Source organism: Gopherus flavomarginatus, chromosome 1 (genome assembly GCF_025201925.1).
Source record: "Gopherus flavomarginatus isolate rGopFla2 chromosome 1, rGopFla2.mat.asm, whole genome shotgun sequence".
NCBI classification, from domain to species: Eukaryota; Metazoa; Chordata; order Testudines; family Testudinidae; genus Gopherus; species Gopherus flavomarginatus.
This window is the reverse complement of record NC_066617.1, coordinates 173354229-173374860: the sequence shown is the minus strand read 5'-3', so window position 1 is coordinate 173374860 and position 20632 is coordinate 173354229. Positions and strand designations below refer to the sequence as shown.

The 20632-nt window shown below is 40.3% G+C and overlaps 1 protein-coding gene across 9 annotated transcripts in view; it reads right to left on the bottom strand.

Annotated features, from left to right (window-relative positions):
• Nucleotides 1–20632, bottom strand: part of PHLDB2 (pleckstrin homology like domain family B member 2) — a 99401-nt gene that overhangs the window by 18506 nt on the left and 60263 nt on the right. For 4 of the 9 annotated variants that reach the window (XM_050956617.1, XM_050956625.1, XM_050956641.1 and 1 more), the window contains 7 exons: nt 20186–20341; nt 16667–16777; nt 15203–15292; nt 12112–12255; nt 11157–11330; nt 9415–9555; nt 8457–8556 (listed from right to left, as the gene is read on the bottom strand). In XM_050956617.1, coding sequence (XP_050812574.1) covers nt 8457–8556; nt 9415–9555; nt 11157–11330; nt 12112–12255; nt 15203–15292; nt 16667–16777; nt 20186–20341 — 916 coding nt within the window. The remainder of the gene's footprint in view (nt 1–8456; nt 8557–9414; nt 9556–11156; nt 11331–12111; nt 12256–15202; nt 15293–16666; nt 16778–20185; nt 20342–20632) is intronic. The other 5 variants (XM_050956650.1, XM_050956659.1, XM_050956668.1 and 2 more) reach the window with 2 other exon arrangements.

Here is a 20632-nt window from a genome sequence, read left to right as displayed (position 1 = left end):
AGCTGTGTGAACATAATTCTTTTATTTGTACTCCCCTTGTTTGGTTCTGAGGCACAGAGCAAAAACATTAGGCTAATGCACAGGCAGTGGCTCTGCAGGTACCAGTGACAGAGTTGTGAGTTTATTTTGAAAAGTTATTTTTAAAAAAAGTGGGAATCTGCAGAAGGCTCTGCACTACATTTCAACAACTTGAAAATTTACACAGATTTTGGTCCTGAACTACTTGACAGTATCACTTTAATCAGTGATTTCAGCAAAACACCTCAGTGATACACACACAGACAGATAAAAGGGTGTTCTCATACCTTTTTTGGATTTTCCTAAGTTTGATAAGAAGAAGAATAAAAAAAATCATATTGTATACATTTAAGAGGTTTTTTCATTTTTTTTTAAATTAGTGCCCATTATTTTAAAGTAGAATAAGTCATGTCCCAAGATCTTGCTCTTACAAGAGTGCTTAAACTATGTATAAATTGTATATACGACGTTCTGAGTGGCAAACTGACACAGTAGAAATTAAGAGATGAAAAAGACCACTTTCATTATCTAGGCAGCTGGTGAGGCGTGCTCTCTACACTGTTTTCCAGCTCTTTGTCTTTTCTTGTTTTTTTAACTTCTACTACTTCCTTTGAGAGCCCACTCTATAAATTGGTTAGATTTAATTATTTGGACAAGTCTCACATTCCTACTTTAATGGCTCTTTAGCCACGCTACCCAGCGTACACAGGCTAAACCATACACATGCATGGAGTCCCACTGAAGTTGCACAGGCCCACGGGTTCACCTGAGCCTTAGCTCCCAATTTTTCCTCAAAGCAATCACTGTCTCCTCCTCTTTAGGTGGCTGAAGTTTAAAATAACCTTTTGCTTGTAGACATCTTAGTTTAAACAGGATGTCTCATTTATCTATTGGTAGCTCTTAAATCAATTCTATGTATGCCAGAATTGTACTTACACCACAATCCTTGAGAAATCCATCAAGTATGACAGCTAAGAAACAGTTTTTCAGTTAATGGTTTATGCCAAAGATATTTGACATGTGACAAACTACTCTTAACTCAGAGAATCATTAGCTAAAATAGTATTAGGGTATGTCTACACTGACAGAGTTACAGCGCTGGCAGTTACAGCACTGCTCAGAGAGCTCTGAAGGGAAACGGTTGTTGTGTTCACACTGTCACTGCCTGTGCAACAGCATGTTCACATTTGCGGCACTTGCAGCGGTATTCAGAGCAGTACTCTCTGGGCAGCTATGCCACAGAGCACCTCTTCCTCTTCTTGAAGCTGAAAGTCACTAATATTTGTTGGTATGCTTGGGAGTAGAGTGCTTGTAATGCTAGGAGGTGATTGTGATTGGTGCAGACGATGCACTATGAAGGTGTAAGAAAACTGCCTGTTGCTTTGTAAGAAAACTGCTCTGTTTGCTTTCAATTAATGGAATAAATATTGCTTTCAAACCAACACAATTATTTTATTAAAAAACAACAACTGGAGGAGAGAGATAAACAAAAAAAAAACAAATCAGCACTGAGGGGGATGGGGGAAGGGAGAGCCCTAGGAGGAGGTGGGGTCCCAGGATGGTTAAAGATTCGTGCATGTTCAGATATCATATCCAACCTTCTCCTTTGGAGTACAGGGCAGCAGGTAGCATACTTCAGCAGGGCCAAACTGCAGAGGAACGGGTGTTGAGTGAAGTGGGTACTCGGAGTCTGCAGGGCGGGACTGTGACGGGGCAGGAGTGGAATGCAGCGGGTACAGACTGGAGCCAGAAGGTTGATAAGAGTGTGTTGGTGATGTCTGGGAGGCACATGAGAAAGAGTTTTGCGACAGTGGCTTCACGGAAGGGTGGGCACGGTTTGCAGTGCTAGCAGCACCTAGAGTGTATCCGCTTGGTGCTCCATAGTGTTTAAGAGCCACCCCGTGGCTTCATTCTGGCGTGCCGTGTTCTCCTTTCAGTACCTCTTTTCAGTGTCCTGTCACTCCTTCAATTCTTATTTTTTGGCCACGGACTGCATCATGACATTGCACAGAAAGTCCTCTTTAGTTCTTCATAGCTGCTTTCTAATTCCGTGGAGCTGTTCTGCCAGCAATAACAAAGAGGAAGGCTGGGTTCCAAGGTCATATCTGTAAAGCCAAAATGCAACATTTTACAGAAGCAGTATTGTTTGCAACACTCAGACCACTGATTTAAAACACAGCCACTATTCACATAGCTGTCCCTAACTGGCTGACCCCAGGCAAGCACACGAGCCACAAGCCCCCCAAAATGGTGAATAACTGTAGGGGCAGGGGAAATCAGTGTTCTATGACCATACTGTACACTGGGAACGTGGCTCCTGGGGAGAGCCAGCATTGTGGGGGGGCCTTATAATCATTCCTGTCCCCACATTTTCCACAGGCACATCTTCCACATTATGAAAGATAGTTCGCTGCTGAGGGTGACCAGGGAATCAAGACTGTGGCGTCCACCCTGGCTCCTATGCAGCTCGCCTGTGTGCATCAATGGTGTCCCCCCAGAGACGGTAGAGTGGCATGCAGGGGCGGCCCCAGGCCTCAGCACGCCAAGCGCGTGCTTGGGGCGGCATGCCACGGGGGGCGCTCTGCTGGTTGCCGAGAGGGCAGCAGGCAGAGTCCCTTCGGTGGCATGCTTGCAGAGGGTCCGCTGGTCCCATGGCTCCGGTGGACCTCCCGCAGGCACGCCTGCAGGAGGTCCACTGGAGCCGTGGGACCAGCGGACCCTCTGCAGGCACGCCTGCGGGAGATCCATTGGAGCCGCGGGACCGGCGAACAGCAGAGCGCTCCCTGCGGCATGACGCAGTGCTTGGGGCAGTGAAATATCTAGAGCTGCCCCTGGTGGCATGGGAAAGTTACCCTTAATGGGGCAAGAAACAAAGCAGCTCTGCCAAAGAACCTGTGGCAGTAGTTTGCCCAGTATCTCCATGACAGTCTCCTGGAGATCTCTGAGGGAGATTCCCCGTGAAGTGAGGGAGTCAATCAACAGCCTGTTCTGCCGCTCAGACCAGGCATGCAGTGGGAGACAAGCCTGCTCTCTGCAACCCTCCTGCCCCCAAAAGCTCGCTTCAGTGATTCTCAAAATCAGATCCTCTTACCAGGAGCCTCCTCTCCTGCTTGCGTTTCACCAATCTCCGATAGCTGTGACTGCCTAGGCTCCTCCTGGGTAGAAAAAAAGCTCCTGACTGCATGCATCTCTGGCCTCCAAGTCAACCTCTGCCTCTGGGTCCCATTGCCCCTCCACGTCCTTGTCCAAGATTTCCTCCTCCTGGCTCAGTCCACTCTTGACTGGCACATAAGCCAACAAAGTAGCCACAGGGGCCTTCACAGTGTAGGTGGGGTTGCCACCGAGTATCGCATCCAGCTCTTTGTCGAACAGGCAGCTCATGGGTGCAGCACTGGAGTGATGGTTTGTCTCCTGCGCCTTGTGGTAGGTGTTCCAGAGCCCTTCACTTTGACCCTGCACTGCAGTGTGTCTCAGTCATGGACCCTTTCTGTCATGCATCATGAAATCTATCTGTAGGTCTCATAATTCCTACACTGGAGCGCAGCTGGGACTGGACTGCCTCCTCTCCCTGAATGCTGATGACGTCCATCAGCTCGGCATTGCGCCAAGTGGGGGATCGTGCGTGGAGCAGGCTTAGTCACCTGGAAAGATGCGCTGAGACCACTGCATTTGTCACTGAGCAAACAGGAAGGGGACTTTCAAAATTCCCAAGTAATTTAAGGGCTGGGGATGACAGTTGGTCACCTGAGGGCGGGGCAGTAGAGTTCAAACCGATGACCAGAGAGGTGAGAACAGGTATTGTGGGACACCTCCTGGAGGCAATCACAGCACTGTAATTGACCAAAGTATCTACACTGGCATCGCAGTGCTGTTCCCTGGTGCAGAAAGCTGTACGCCTCTTGTTGGGGTGAGGTTTTTTTTACAGTTTCTGTGCAATAAGTGGCTTGGCAGTGTGTACACGCCTCAGGTGTTACAACACAGAAAGCTGCTTTACTTGCCAGTGTAGACAAGGTCTTAGTTATTTCCTTGTGAGATCTAGTTTTTTAAATCAGGTTACTTGTCACTCACGCTTTTAGTAGTCTTTGCAATTAAGTCCACTTAGTATGAATGGCTCTGTGAAAATACTTCCAAATGAAAACCATCGTCACTTGGTCTTAAATTTATTTGCAGATGAGACATCAACTGCCCCAGAATCAAGATATGCAAAGCTGCAGTTTCCACATGAAATTTAAGTCAGTTCCCTTGCCTATCTGTTGTGTTTTCTATTCCTGCATAAAGCCAAATAGCTTAATGAATATGCACAACGTGGTCAAATTGAAGTGGATTTGAAAATGCTCCATTTCCTGACTTTGGTGAAATTAAAATATTCATCTTTAAATTTATATTTTACCTTCTTGGATTTTCAAATTTACGTTTTTGGGGTCAGTGAAGTAGAAATTAGAGAGAAAATTAGAGAAAAATAATTTTAAGCGTATTTAATTTAATACTACTTTAGAAAAACATTTCTGAATTAGCTTAACTGTCAATTCCTCCAGAGACAGCTGAATAACTTTCTACAGAATTATGCATATGCACACTCAGATCTCTGGCCTAAGAATTTCAGCCCCAAGAAAGCTTGTAAGCCACTGGAAACACCATTAACACCTGAGCAGTACTTCAACTCCATTTAATATTGCAGTTGATGTGACACCGTGCTATGTTTATGGTATATGCTCCAAATAGTAAAGGATAAAAAGGCATTCATCATACAAAACTATAATTCACCACTGGCATAAGCATATATAATGCCAATAAATTCAATGGGATTGTGCATGTTTTTGGAAGCAATAAAGTGGGACTATCATGTCACCCACAACACATCACCTTCAGCTCAGAAACCCACTGAAATGTCAAGCCTGTCAACTGTCGGAGAGAAGGCAAGTGAAATAAGTGATGTTTTAGTATGCATCACAAGTTTACAAGGTTTAGAATCTACTTTTTACATTCGCTGTACTTACAAAATGAGCTTTCTGGGGGAAGTGTAGGGGATATTAAAGATTAATACATGATTTTATTGTTTTAACATGTCTAAAGAATTTTATACATGTTTTCTCTTGATCTGGCCACTTAAGCTGAACAAACAGGCAATACTCATATCTATTCTTTATTTATTAGGGAAAAAATAAACTACTTATCTCTGCAAAGCCACTCAATATAGTGAACACACAATTATGAAGTCCTGCAGCACAATGCAGGATGATGTAAACCAGGACGGGTGTCTAAAATTAGACAACAGCTATATTTTGGTTCTCACAAATGTCTATCTATCACAAGACTATATACCACTATATAAGCCTGCACACTGTGTTGGGCTGTACAAGAATCTTCCCTTCTCTCAAGTAATCTTTTCTCACAGTTCAGTGTTATTAAAAGAAATGGGAAAGATGTACAAGATCAACATATCGATCCCCCTACAAGAGCAGCATATAACTTTCCCAGATACTCAACGGCTGTTACACTTGTTTGTAGATAAAAGGCCAAGCTTATCTTTCTGATGAATTATGTTTTTATATATGAGGAGAGCTGGCAAAGAAATAAAGGGATGATAGTAAGGAAAGGAAATCATATAGTTGTCAGGACTTAGGAAAGAAAACAGAATAAATTTAACTTCTGCTCACACCTGATTTGTCTTCATTCTCAACTATGTGTTTGTGAAGTTATGCAGAACTTAGACTTGTGTAACCAAGGCCCATCTTCCACTGAATCAATGGGAGCCACATTCAAGAACAGAAAATTGACCTGTCTCTAATAACAAATAATTAAACTAAATTCAAAATTATGTTTAAATCTTAGGACGAGTGAAATTTTTTAACCAATGCTAATGCTAATGCCACTATTTTAAGGCAACACACATTCTCCACTGATACTATTAAAAAGAATGTAAGTTCTACCTAATGGGCTAAATTATGCCTCCGGCTTCACGGTATAGGCCTCCCCACTAAATTGCATAGGAGCCCTGTTTGTGCCTATTTTTAAAGGTTTTAGAACTTGCCCCTCAGGTTTCCACACACCAAATAATTGTTTCAGGATGAATTTTTTTATTTCTTCACTGATTTGTTCAACATACAGGAGTATTTAACAAATTATCTAAAGAAGAGTTTCTGCAAACAATTTAGTTGCCAATTTGTGAGTTTAAAGGACTTTCCCCAAACCTTAAGACAATTTAGGAACAGAAAAAAGCCATTATAGCCTTCAAACTCCTTCCAAAAAATAAATCTGAGCAAAAAGGTAATAAACATTAAAAATATCACTAAGGAAGGAGAGTGAAGCAGAGACAGTTCTGCCTGTTTTTTGCATTTATTCCTAGATCCCCTCTGTTTTAATTATATCTCCCACTTTTTAAAACCTGTGTGAGTGCAAGCAAAGCATCTATCAACAGTTTTATAATGTCTCAACATTTCAAATTAGGCCATCAAGAAATTTCCTCTTTCCCAATGAGAATAAACCCAATCCCCTAAATCTCTTTTCATAATTTAGTGTCTTCACACCAGCTATCCTCTCTGCTGCCTCTTTTAAGGCAATAATTATCTTTCTGTGATATGGCAATCACCATAGCACATATTATTCCAGATGACATCGAAAAAAACACCTTGCATAGTATCAAATATACCTCTTTTTTGTATTCTCCATCTGCTTATTCAGTCTTGAATTAGACTATATATTTTTAGTCTACACCTCTACTATACTGGCTAATTTCAGTGATTCTCTTTCCCATTCTCTCAGCATTTTCCTGATCTGTGTATTACACAATTGTTCATATGGCATATATATCATAGTTTGGTTGCATGCTGACAAAAGAAATTTGATTGGCGGAGTTTGAGACATAAAAGGTGGGCAAGGATTTTCAAAATTAGTGGGTCTATCCTTCCCATAATACCCAGCATCTTCAATTTGTAAAAAAGCCTTTAACAATTCACAGTTGTTTCACATCACCTACTCTAAATGCAGTCTTGAAATAACTTTGTAAAAATCACTCCTATTTTAAAAAATTGTGATCTTCTAACTTAAAATAATTGTGTAACATTTGTCTCTTATGTTTTGTAAGCCAAAGCAAACAAGTTATGTCACAAAAAATTGTACGTATTATGTCTGGGTGCATTTGTAAACTATCTTGTATTGCAAAATACACAACAGAGAAGTTTTCCAGGCTGACAATTGAACTGTTTTTGTGTCCGCTTCTGAAATACTTCAGGGTGGAAGAAACAAACAAACATACACACACACAAAACAAAACAGACAGTTTGTGCAAGGCCCTCCAGATTACTGAACCCTAAGAGGCAAACCCACAAATGTGGTTCAATTTTGTAAGGTGGCTATGTAAAAATGGTGCAATTTTACTCAGCAAATCTGCTCCATATATGTCCAGTCACCTCTGTTGATTTGGCTGACTACAAACATCTTCTTAGACTACAATAATGCTTTTAACACTTGTTAGCCCTGAATAGCCAACACACAGATGGGAAACTATGATGGAAAAGTACTATGGATTCTATTTTGGCTAATGCATAATTAACACAATTGTAAAGTAATTTCTACAGTAGAATATTTATTTTTGGTAATGATGCACATGCCACAAATAACAGATATTGATTCTCAGATCTCAGAAACAGTTGAGTTTGCAGAGTTGACAGAATCAAACACATTTTTACTTAAAAAAATTGAGCATGAATGAGCACAAGCTGAGAAAAAATAAACAGAACCCCACGGTTTGCAGGGACATGTTTCAGAGCAGTACTGTACACTGGATGCAGAATTGTCATGTCTTTATTCCAGAGTTGCACCATCAAAGCTACAACAATCAATATTTTTAGGCACACACATCTATGATAGATTAAAATAAACTGTACTCTGTTATAAATCTTCATCTTTAAGGGTCAATGATAAACCCTGATTATTCCACCCTGGTAAAAGTATCTGCCCGTGAAGAGTAATTTACAAGATCAAGGCACTGGATAATGTTTCTAAACACACACACACACACACACACACACACACACACACACTCCATCTTTAATAAGTTGTCTCAAAAAGAACAACAACCCACTCACCTTAGTTGGAGTTAACCCATTTACCCAATACATATTCTTCAATGTACCTTTCTTGTTTACTACAGCATATGTGAAAATGATGCACTTTTAAATTGAAATGGAAAATGACAAGGAGACATTGCCTGTGCTCCTGCAATATAGCTTAATTCCATACATCTTTAACATCTTCTTTTGCTGAAGTCTGAACATTGCATGTGCAGCTTTCTATTTTCATATTGAAAGGAAAAATATTATTTCAAAGCCTAACATAAACTCTGTAGATTATAAGTACACTGACTTGGGATTTACTTTCCAGAAGAATGAATGTTAGATACCCATGAATAGAAAGTAAGTGTTTTAAAATAACATTACCTTTATGCATTCTTCTTGATTCGGACTCTTTGGTTATGGTTGCCAGACAGTGAGGAAGTACACTGCCACAGCTGTTGCTCTGTCCTAGTGGTAAATGACCCTGCATGAAATTTTGTGAACAGATATTTACAAACTGCACACCTTACAACTTTGTAAGTCAGCAATTCCGGACAAAACAAATACCTCATATGGATTTCATGACAAAGTATCAGCTATAAGCTACTTTAGTGGTACACGTTCTCAATTTCTGAAATATTTTCAAGTATCTTCTCCTCCTAAAATCACATGAAGGCTTTTGGTTGCTCTACAATGATTCATGGTGCCACAATCTAGATACAATTTTTGTTTCATCTCCACCTTCTAGTAACACCAAGAGGAAAAGAAAAATCAGAACTCTAAATGTTTCTTTAAAGATCAGTTTACTCTAATGTGGAATTGCAACCACTATTATATAGTAATCATAAATTAACTGTTATTGCATGACATCACTACAGGTTTGAATTAAGGTTGTTTTGGTGCCTTTTCCTATCTTAACATGTTTGGATTTCCTTTAAGTTCAACTCTGAATTTGCTGGTTTGTAACATCTAGGGTTTATCTACACAGAAAAGTTACCTCGGCATGGTTATGTCTCTCAAAACCACTGTCCTGGGAGACCTGGTTAAGTTGACTTAAAACCCGGTGTAGAAGTGCTAGGATGACAGAAGAATTCTTCTGTCAACCCAGTTACCACCTCTTGAGGACATGGATTATCTACACAGATGGGAGGATCCCTTCTGTCACTGTAGTAAGTGTCTACCCTGAAGCTCTACAGTGGAACAGTTGCAGAGTGTTTTAGAATGTAGACATAGCCTTACTTTTGGGATAATTACAAGATCATTACGTTACTCAACCTTAATTCCTTAACTTTTCATATGGGACTCTAGAAATGGAAAAACTATATATAGGCATAGTACTTACTTTAGGAGTAACACTTCGTCCGAGAGTAGAACTACTGAAGTGTGGAGATATAGAGGGAGCGGTTTTCTTGCGGGGTAGAGTATCACTCAAATATGTGCCCTCCTTGTGCTGTTTCTTTCTTTCTTCCAGATTTCTAAAGTGCTTAAAATATAATTTGCAACACTGTTTTAACAAAATGAATTGAACTGTTTGGTAAATTATGTTCCACACTATAATGAAATCTACCGTCTCGAAATTTCACTGTAAAGAACGTGTCTCATTTTAAAGCTAAATATTCTGTTTTACATCTTGTCCACGATTTGCTGTTGTTTTTGAAGGCTGCTGCAGTACTAAAAACATATTATTAGTCATAGAAATTATATGATGCATGGTAAAATAGTAACCAATTGTCCCCAAAGATAAAAATGATCAACTATTCTCAATTTACAATAGCATTAAGGACTCTCTGAAGCTTGTGCAGTGCTTAGGGTTCACATTTAAGCATTTATCATTAATGAGTTCTGCCAGTTAAGACATATAAATGGCCATATAAAAGTTGTGTAATTTCCAAGATTCAATGGGACATAGAAATGGAACTTGTAACATATTTCTTTTTATGGCAATTGTGGACCAAATTAATGACACAGGGATTATTTTAGAAATAAACAACAGTTTTAATTCCTCATACCCTTAAAATTAAAAATTTGTTTCCATATTGGTGAGTTGTTAAGAGATTCATCTTAAACAAAGCTCTCAAAAATGTAGGATATCACACACATAGAATGAAAAATATTTCATAAACAGAAAGTAAAGCTTAATGTTAAATCATCACCAATTTGCAACTGAATCAATCATACTATACATAAAAATGGGCCTATAATTTTACATCAGCACTGCCTGTTGATTAAGAAAACATTGTAAGAACAGGAACACGTTGTTGGCCCTGCACCCAATTATTGTTTTAAGAACACAAGGAGTCTACGGCTTTGTCTACACAGCCAATTGTTTTGTCGTTTTCAGGTGCTTAAAAAAGCCCCCACCCAAAAGACAAAAGTTTTGCCACAAGTGGCAGTGTAAGCGGCTTGTTATCAGCAGGCACACTCTCCTGTTGATAACACAAACCCGCTCATAGGGGGTGGAATTATTTTGTAAAAGTGCCAACAAACAGCGTTTCCACTGGCAAACTTAACGGCCATGTCACTAAAAGCTATGTAGTATAGACAAAGCCTAAGTTTTCAAGTGGCATCCTATTAGGCAAAGGAAAAATAAACTTCTCCAAATGCTAATGAACTGGTAGTTTAAAGCCAATATTTTTGGTGAATCCATTGTTGGAAGGTAATAGAAAACCTTCCATTTAAATTTGACTTTAGATCTAACCACTTGCCCTTTACCGTTGCAAGAGTTTCCAACAATTAAGATAGCTCCCAAGTGTCAGCATTTTCCACTATGTTATTCATTTGTTTTAAAAGCAAACAGACATACAATATGTACACTGCCACGGGCTATTATGAGATTTTTTCTCATCTCATTGTGCATGTCTCTATCACTAAACGCATTTACAGACCACCATCAAGAAGAGACTATTCATTTGACACCACTCAGTAATAATTCATAAAAATTCAGCAAAACCTTTAAGTACAGAGCTCTGCAAATTTGAATCAATTATGGATTCTTCGATAATCACATGACATGAAAAATTCATGTGTAAATGACTTCATTGCCACCATAAAAAAATTCAAGATGATCAGTTTTTAATTTGTTACCTGTTGTTGCCTGCGGTGTTTCTTAGCTGGGAGAGGAGGAGGTGTATCAGATAAAGGAAAAGGATCTACATGTGTAACCATGACCTCAGGCCAATGGACTGATGGAAGTTGAGCAATAGAGCGAGGAGAAAGAGAGTGAGGAAACACAAATCCAGAACAGAGAGATGATCTTAGCTTTATAGGAAAGAGAGAAATTACACACAGAGTTTTCTACTAGGAATTATTCAATACACATGGCACACACAAACTGCAATTTATAACAATATTTCATTGGGAGAGTTTGGAATGAAAGTACATATTATACTGGAACTGGTAAAATAAATATTTGAAGCAATGTAAAAGTGCTAAATACCAAGTTTATTGGTAAACTATAGCAGCACAAATATAGGACATTTTTAATCATAAAGTTACTCCATTTTAACACAGGGGCTTGTTTATTTTTTAAACAATGTAAAGATTGATATAAAGGCAAAAAGTTACAAACACAGTGCAAAAAAGGCCAGAAAGAACAGATTGGAACAACAAAGAAAAGTGAAGGTATTGATCTGTACCCAAAATATAAAAGATAGATATTACTTCTGCATAGATTCATCCCACAAAAATGAGCTATAATAAGATAGGAAATCAACTCTTCACCTCCATCATACAAATCATCATTATATTATATGACCTGAGACTACTTTTCCGAAGGACGCCTACCATATGAAAGGCAATGATTGCCCCTGTCAGAAATAAGTGACTTCTTCTTAGCCTCTAAAATCCAAAATCCAAAACCAAACACATTTTATAATTGGAGAATTCCTTTGGCCTTTTCTGTCAGACCAACATCTGACCCTTCATTGCTAAGTCTACAGTTCGTTTTAGGGTTAAATTTATTACACTAGAAATTAAAAAAAAAAAAAAAAAAAGCTGTCAAAGAATGATGTAAACAAAGGGAAATGTCTCTCAAACAAACCTCTTTATTTTGTGGCTGGCTCGCCAGCACAGCCGTGGAAGGCTCAGTGGCAACAGCGTCAGCATCTGTGGGGGGCTGAGTGGAAGGGGATCTATTCGTGGAATTGCCATACAGCTCACTAATTTCACTTACACTGATATAACCCTAAAAGGAGGAATTCAGAAATTAAACACGAAAAAGGAGTAAAAGCCAAAAGACGTGCAAAGGTGTTAATGTATCCAGTACAATGAAGGTTAGTTTGGAGTGATACAGCCAAATATCTGTGGTCTTATCAAAATATTTCATTAAAGCAGCAATAACAATTATATTTTTAAAATACTGAATAGTTTAATTTTGAAGAATGTTTTCAATCATTCCAAATACATCTGTGTTACCAAAAGGCAAACCAACTGTAAGTGAGCAAGACACTTTATCAAAGTAAAGCCATTAGTGCTTCTTGTTCTGTTTTAGTATGTTTAAATTTGAACCACTTAGCTAGAGCCGCCACCTAGGTTTTAAACATAACATTAGCATTTCCCCCAAAACAAAAGTCTTATTTGTGGATGTTTAATGCTTAGGATTTTCCTCTCTTCACTTTTTTTTTTTAAAACCCATCCCTATTTATTTTCTGATATACCTTTTAATTAAATTTGTGGGGATTGGATGGCTCACGGGATTGGTATTATGACACAGTGGTGTTAGTCTGTAAATTATTCTAATAGTTGCTTAAATTAGCTGTGTCTAAAAGTTGCTGTTTGGAGGCTCATATAAAATGCTGATGGATATCAGTCTGATTCCTAATGGACAAGAGTCCACATCCTAAAAGTAGCCATTGCAATTTGAATCTCTATAAGCAATCTTAGATGAAGAGGGCCAAGGGCTGACTGAAAAAGTATGGAGACTATGCTACACTTGGAGGCGAGGCACAATGGCAGGACAGTTGATGTAAATGTTCTGATGTCAAGAGAAATTCAGTGTCTAGTGCTGTCAAATACATTCACTTCAAAAATAAAATACAGCTTCAATGCATTGATTATAAATAAGTCAATGCCCCAACTCTTGAGCTGTGGAAAAAGACCATTTTAAAGGAGGGAAGTCACTGCTGAAACAGTGTCATAAAAATAAGGCAGAATATATTTTAAAAATAAATGAAACAGTGAACCACTTTTAAGATAAACAGGTGAAAGAATGGAATATGGTTACAAAACTGCACTGATTCATTAATACATGAAAAGATGTCCTCTTTTGGAATGAAAATGAACAGAACAGCTACAACGTATTGCTACAGTATTTCTGCTTTTAAAAGGGATCTTCAGGAATGAGCAAAAGAGTATTTTGGCTGCAGGGAGAAGCATTGCAAAGACACACTAGAAGATGGAGGATTTTATTCACTTAATCTCAAGGCAGATGTTATTCAGGAAACTCAGGTGTGATTAAGGTGACCAGACATCCTGATAAAATAGGGACCGTCCTGATATTTAGGTGTTTTCCCCATGTCCTGACTCATCTTTGTTCCGCTGGCGGAGCCCCCCACCCCAATTTGTCCCGATATTTTCTCTCATCTGCTCACCCTGAGTGTGATTCTAAGTTAAGGGAGCTGCCTTAGATATTTGACAATTTATTCAAAACGCTAGTATTTTCTGTTTACAACAAACTGCAGTCCACAGACACAGAAACTTCATTATGATGAGTTAAGATAGGGGTGAAAATAACTTACAGGACTTACCGGTATGGCCAGAGTCCTGAGGGGGTGTGTGGCCTCACCCTGAAAAGGTGTGGCCTCAGCCGGAAGAGGTGGTGCCTCTCAAGATTTAAAGGCCCTGGGGCACAGGCTGTGGCTGGGAGTCCCAGGACTTTTAAATCACCCCAAGGCTCTCAGCTGCAGAGGCGGCTGGAAGCCCCCGGGGCTCTGGGGTGACTTAAAGGGCCTGGGGCTCTGGCTGCTGCTGAGCCCCGAGCCCTTTAAATCCCCCCCGCAGCTCCAGTAGCTGGGCCGGGGCAGAGGTTCAAAGGGCCCAGAGCTCCTGTGGCTGTGGGGAGACATGAGCCCTTTAAATCCCGGCCCAAGCCCAGCTGCCGGAGCTGCATTGGAAATTTAAAAGGTTCGGGGCTCCCCGCAGCCCTCGGGAGCTCTGGGCCCTTTGAATCCCTGCCCAAGCCCAGCTGCCAGATCTGTGAGGGGGAGAGTAGGGGGTTAAAGAGCCCGGGGCTCCCCGCAGCAGCCGGAGCACCAGGCCCTTTAAATCCTTGCTGTGGAAGCCGGTGTGATCCGGCACGGCATACTGGCTCTTGCCGGTGCACCATACCAGACTGGACCGGCTTACTTTCACCTCTGAGTTAAGATGATAAATACATTGATTCAATATTGCTAAGATATGCACTGGCTGAATCACTACAAAAAGTAGGGACTGTGGCTCAGCTCCCCTCGGACTCCTTACCCAGTTCAAAGGTGTGGGTTGTGAGGACTTGACGATTACCTCAGAGCTTTGGAGCGTCACAAGTACGGCAAGGTCTAGGTTTTCTTTCACATTAGGAATACTTACTCAATACCTCACCCAAAACTTTTGAACCTCTTCCCTTTTGACTGCCAACAATGATTAAATAAATAGAGTTACAATAGCTCAAAATCTTTAACTCGGTGTTTAAATGATGAGAAGCTGAAATAAACATTTATAATGGATTTTTTCTATCCCAAAAAAGAAGTCAGTGACAAAAAAATATCAAATATACGATATAAGAGCAAGAACACTGTAACTTAGTTGCACTTGGCCTTAGCTGTTTGTAGATCTCTCTTTCCTTATGTCAGTCAGGTTCAAGTGTTTATTTAGAGAAAAACAGATTCTCTAACAAATGCAAAATGGTAATTTATCCAGAGCAAAAGTTTAATGAATGGGAAAAACATCTGAGAAGCTATTTTTTGGCTTAATTTGGACTTCCAGAAGTAACACAGCAAAGTTTCCTAATCACAGCAAGAACAGAATATTGAAAATCACATGAACAATGCATTGCATATTTTACAAGTTTTGCCAAACTCTAAATCACTATTGCTTACAATGTTAATAAACATTAAGCTTACCAGAGGTTCAGGAAAACAGCAGTTAACACTGCTTACCTCTTTTAGACTGCTAGGACTGACAGGAAATCCTTTTCCTCCAGAAAGTCCAGAGTATTTCTTTTCCAAATTACAAAGATTCTCTTTTTCCTGTCAGGAATAGACGTGTTTATTTCAGAAATGAATATTTATCCACCTAAAATGAATGCCAGTTATTTATTTAAAGGGTATAAGGAAAGTGTGTGGTGTTGCTAGAATTGCAATAGCAGTTTCTATTTTATTTATTTATTTATAGCAGAACTGAAACTCTCCAACGGTTCCCAACACCCATTTGGGATTTAAGCTCCAAATGGCCTGAGACCTAGCAGTCCCACACTTTACGACCAATCCAAATCCCATTGAAGTTGATGGAAAGACTCCTTTTGGCTTCAGTGAACTTTGGATCACACCCTGTATGTCCAATTGCAATCGCCAAAGACTGTAAAAAGCGACTGTTGATTTGGGGTGCATGAGTTTTGGGGTTTCCATCTTGACACAATAAAGAAGCCTGACTTGACAGGTGAGGGCTCCAACCTTTCTGAAAATCAGGCCCTTTTTTTAAGGTGTACCATGTTCAGGGGCGACTCTATGTATCTTGCTGCTTCAAGCATGGCAGTCAGGCTGCCTTTGGTGGCATGCCAGCGGGAGGTCTGCTGGTCCCGCACCTTCGGCGTACCCGCTGCCGAATTGCCGCTGAAGCTGAGGGACTGGAGGACCTCCCACAGGCATGCCACCAAAGGCAGCCTGACTGCTGCCCTCACAGCGACCGGCAGGCTGCCCCCCGACGGCTTGCCACCCCAGGCATGCACTTGGTGCACTGGTGCCTGGAGCCGCCCCTGACGAAGTTGGGGGAGGGGGAAGGGCACCCAAAATCACTAGTCACTTTTAAAAGTCTTTGCCAATAGCTGTGATCAAACCAGAAAGCTCTTGAGGTCTGTCTCCAGCATACAGATGAGAGCAAAGTGTTCTCAGAGAACAGAATCCGCTTCCTCCTTGTGGTCTAAACCAAAATTTAGGTCCCAGGAGAAAGATACATTTTTTTCATTCTAGAATTTTATTAGCCAGAAGTTGGTCATGACAAGTAGTCTGATTTTGTGGCCAATTATTGGCCATTATATGTTGATGGTTTGGAAGGTGCAGAGGTTGTGCACATTCCCAGATAGCCTTTGACGGATGAAATGTTGGCATTTTATATATATAAAATCCTAAAACAGAGGAACAGCTTTTGTTTATTATATTTTTAATGCAAAGACCTTGTTCATTATGAAGTAATCTCTACAAAACCTCATATAAGACAAAACACCACTACAGTTTTTAGCTAGGAAACCGGCTGGTAATAATAAAGTGGGGTTTTTTTTAATGCTATTGGAAAACAGAAGCCTGCTGAGATAATTTTGTCTTTCCAACTTCCATGTAACAATTAGATTTAAAAAAAAACAACCCACTAATATAAAAAAAAGTCTACAAACACAAGAAAGCACTTACTCTCTGCAGCATCATTATTAAGTTATTCTTCTCTTTTACAAAATGATCTTGTTCCCTCTGTGATTGCTGGACGATATGATTAGCTTGCTTTTTGAGAGCAGAAATCTTCTCCTAATATACAAATATAATAACCACATTTTACATATTTAAGTTTGAAAGAACAATATATGCAGCATGGCTCTTGTTCAGAGAGTGCACATGCTAGCAAACTGTGATAATAACTATTTCTTAAAGTTAAGATTTGAACTACTGGAAAATAATTTTTAACAATTAAAAATGTATGAATCCTTAACGTGGTACATGGAAAAATATTAAAAATGACAAGCTATCACTTGGGGTTTCCTGGTCCTGCTTGCATTCTTGGAGTCTCTGTAGGGAAGCATGCTATCAATCAGTCTCCAGAGAGCCAGCCCAGAGTAAGATAGGTTGAGTTGCGCCTCTGTTTTTTGGGTTCTTGTGTGTCATCATTCTAAATTCTAAGAAATAAAGATTATGTTGCTATCTTTCAGCAAAAGTATTTATGTTGTGTGTGTGTGTGTGTGTGTATGCATATGGAAAGTCCCCTATCTGTGAAAATAAATAATTGTTTTTTCTCTTCTCCAAGTTATAGTGCTATGCTATGAGGCTTTATCACATGAGCATAGGACTAGGAACCAGGAACTCCTGAATTCTAATTCCTGTTTTAGCCTTACTTCTTCTAAAGTTTTGGACTCTTAATATCTCTGCCTCCATTGGTCCCTCTGTGAAGTTATGATAATAATATTTGCCTGAGGTTTAATTACTTTAAAATGTTTAAATGCTTTGAAGATGAAATGCACTAAGAGAAAGTAATACAGAACTAACAAAGAAATTTTTAAACAACAGCCAATCACTCCATTAAATGTGGGGAGGATTCATAGGAACCAGAGAGTGGCTCCTTGTAAGTACCATATACGTGAGAACAAGACAAGATCAGCTGGGGGCAAAAAAAGAAAAAAAAAAAGACAGACATTCTCAGTCTACTTCATTGTGTTGAAGTAGAACAAGTTATGTTCTGCCATGATGCTGACATTTTATTGCATATTTTTCCATTTGTTAAAATACAGATAAGAGATGGGCAAGATTGAAGCAGCAATCTGGTTCATTTATTGAGCTTGCAACAGTCAAACAAAAGCAATGATGGTTTTAAATTTTTTATCTCACTATACTCCAGGTTGTTCCACAAGTGAAGGGGAAAATTAAAACAGAAGATCTTGAACACAACTGCCCTCATTTAAATAAATACTTGTTTCATTACCTGTACTTTGCCACATTGTTAGTTTATCCATCTCTGGTTTAGAATCGTAGATTATCAGGGTTGGAAGTCCAACCCCCTAATCAGAGCAGGGCCAATCCCCATCTCCTACATGCCCTACTGCTTCTTATTGTTCACCAATGATTCTGGCTGCTTCTGTCTCTTATTCCACCCAGTTTTGGATGTTTGCCAAATATCTCCATAAAACCATAAACATTTGAAGATCTATCTGGTACAATCAAATATTTCAGCATTAAGACTGCAACCTCACTCAAATCTATTTCACCTGTTTGCGTCCCTAGGCTGGTAACTTCTTTGGCTTTTACATACATAGGGCATTCAAGTATTTTTGAGTAGGCACTGCAGTGCACAGAGTAATAACAAACAGCAGTAACCATTAGGGACTCTTCAATTGGTAAGCATAAAGCTGACATGGGGAAAGAGGGTTTGAATAATTTTTCTACTTTATATAGACAGAGCTGGGGAGGCCTGCATAAAAACATCAAGACAATACATAGTAGATGATCTGGGTCTTGATATATTGTGATTGCACCCCAGTATAAGGCTGGTATCAGGGAATGTGTCAGAGGGTGACTGGCCCTTTAAGGGGTGGTGGATCCAGCCCCACTTGTCTCCACAGAGATACAGAATGAGTAATGCCACATGATAGGCAGATCATGTGACTAAAGTCAGGCCTCTTGGGTGTAGATAAAAGAGAAGCCTTTACAGAGTCAAAGGGAAGAGAAGGGAGGCTCCCTGCAGGAATCCCTGGGAGTCGCTACTCGATAGAGAGCAGGGAGAGATGCAGAGGAGGAGGGCTACCGAATTGCTTTATACATTAAGACTCTCTAGCTACGAGGCAGAGGGGCTGCAAGCCTAAAGACATCGAGAGCTAGATAAGAAGGCTGGAGCATGGAGGGCAAGTCTGCTACAGGGAAGTCTTGGCAGGTATAGGACTAAGAACATTGCACAAAGGGTCATGAACCAGCTTCAGAAGCTCTCTGGGAGTTCTTGTTTTCCCAGACCCAGACCCCAAGAAGGAGTGTTCATTGACACATGAAAGCCTGTGTCGAAGTTATTGGGGAATCCAAGGAGGAAAATGAGGCAGGAGCTAACCCAAAGCCAGACTGGGTAGGAGGTCCTGCTACAGGTAGAAATGCAATTTCTCACCTCTTAGTAAATTTATCTTTAAAGATAAAGAGAGAAGTTAATAAAGCTGATCATAGTAAAGGTGCTACTACATGAAGTGGCAAGAGTAAACTCCCTAGGGCAATGGTGGGCAACTTGCGGCCCACAGGACGCATGCGGCGAGGGTAAGCTGATTGCAGGCCGCAGGACATTTTGTGGACACTGACCATCTGCAGGCATGGCCCCCCGCAGCTCTCAGTGGCTGCAGTTTGTTGTTCCTGGCCAATAGGAACTGCCGGAAGCGTGGTTGCCCCTTCCGGCAGCTCCCATTGGCTGGAAACGGTGAACTGCAGCCACTGGGAGCTGTGGAGTGCTGTGCTTGCAGACAGTCAGTGTCCGTAAAACATCTCACGGTTCCCCATCACTGCCCTAGTGAATATCACAAATATCTGGCTCTCCTACCTTTTAAGGATAATAGCCTTGCTTGGGATATTTTTTGTGGTTGTTGTTATTTGTATTTTTGTTTTATTTTATTTTGGGGGTGGAGATGAGTTTGTATTATAGGGCTTTGTTCCTTAGTTTAATTTAATTTAATTTTTGGAGTGGAGTGTGATTGGATAGATGGGGTTGTCATCATTATGAGCATCATTCTTCTTCGAGTGCTTGTTCATATCCATTCCAGTAAGGTGTGCGTGCACCGCGTGCACATTCGTCGGAAGATTTTTACCCTAGCAACACTCGGTGGGTTGGCTGGGCGCCCCCTGGAGTGGCGCCGGATATATACCCCTGCCGACCCAACCGCCTCTCAGTTCCTTCTTACCGCCCATGTCAGTCGTTGGAACAGTAGAGTGCGGTTTCACTGACCTCCACCTCCCTAGCTATTAATTTTTGGAGTGGAGTGTGATTGGATAGATGGGGTTGTCATCATTATGAGTGTCATTCTTGCTATGATCCTTTTTGAGAGAAAGGTTTTGTAATGTTTCCTAAGGACAGTCAAATTCTGAATTCACCTAAATCTCTTTTATTTACATCAGCAACGAAACAGGTAATGGTGAAACAATGGTGCTTTGACTTTAAAAAAACACATCAAGCAAAGAGTTGAGTTTTAATCCTTTTACCTTTCTACTGACAATGCTGCGCTGATATTCAGCTACTTCATGCAGGAGCTGTTGTGTCAGGTTCTCTTTCTCCTCATCTAACCTGCTCTCATGTTCAAGTTGCTGAAACTCCAGATCTTCAAAGTGTTTGCTTTCTACATCCAACAGATCAGCATCCTTTAAAGACAAACAAACATACAAACACACACACACACACACACACACACACAAAAAGTATTGCATTTACAATGATCAGAGAACAGTTACTTAACAGCATTAAATATCAGGAAAAACTTCCTAACTGTAAGAATGGTAGGATAATAGAATAAACTGCCGAGGGAGGTTGTGGAGGTTTTCCAAAAGAGGCTGGATAACCATCTGTCTTGGATGATTTTTTAAACACAACAGAGGGTTAGACTAGATGACCCTTGCAGTCCCTTCTAAGTTGGTTCTATGAATCACAGTCTA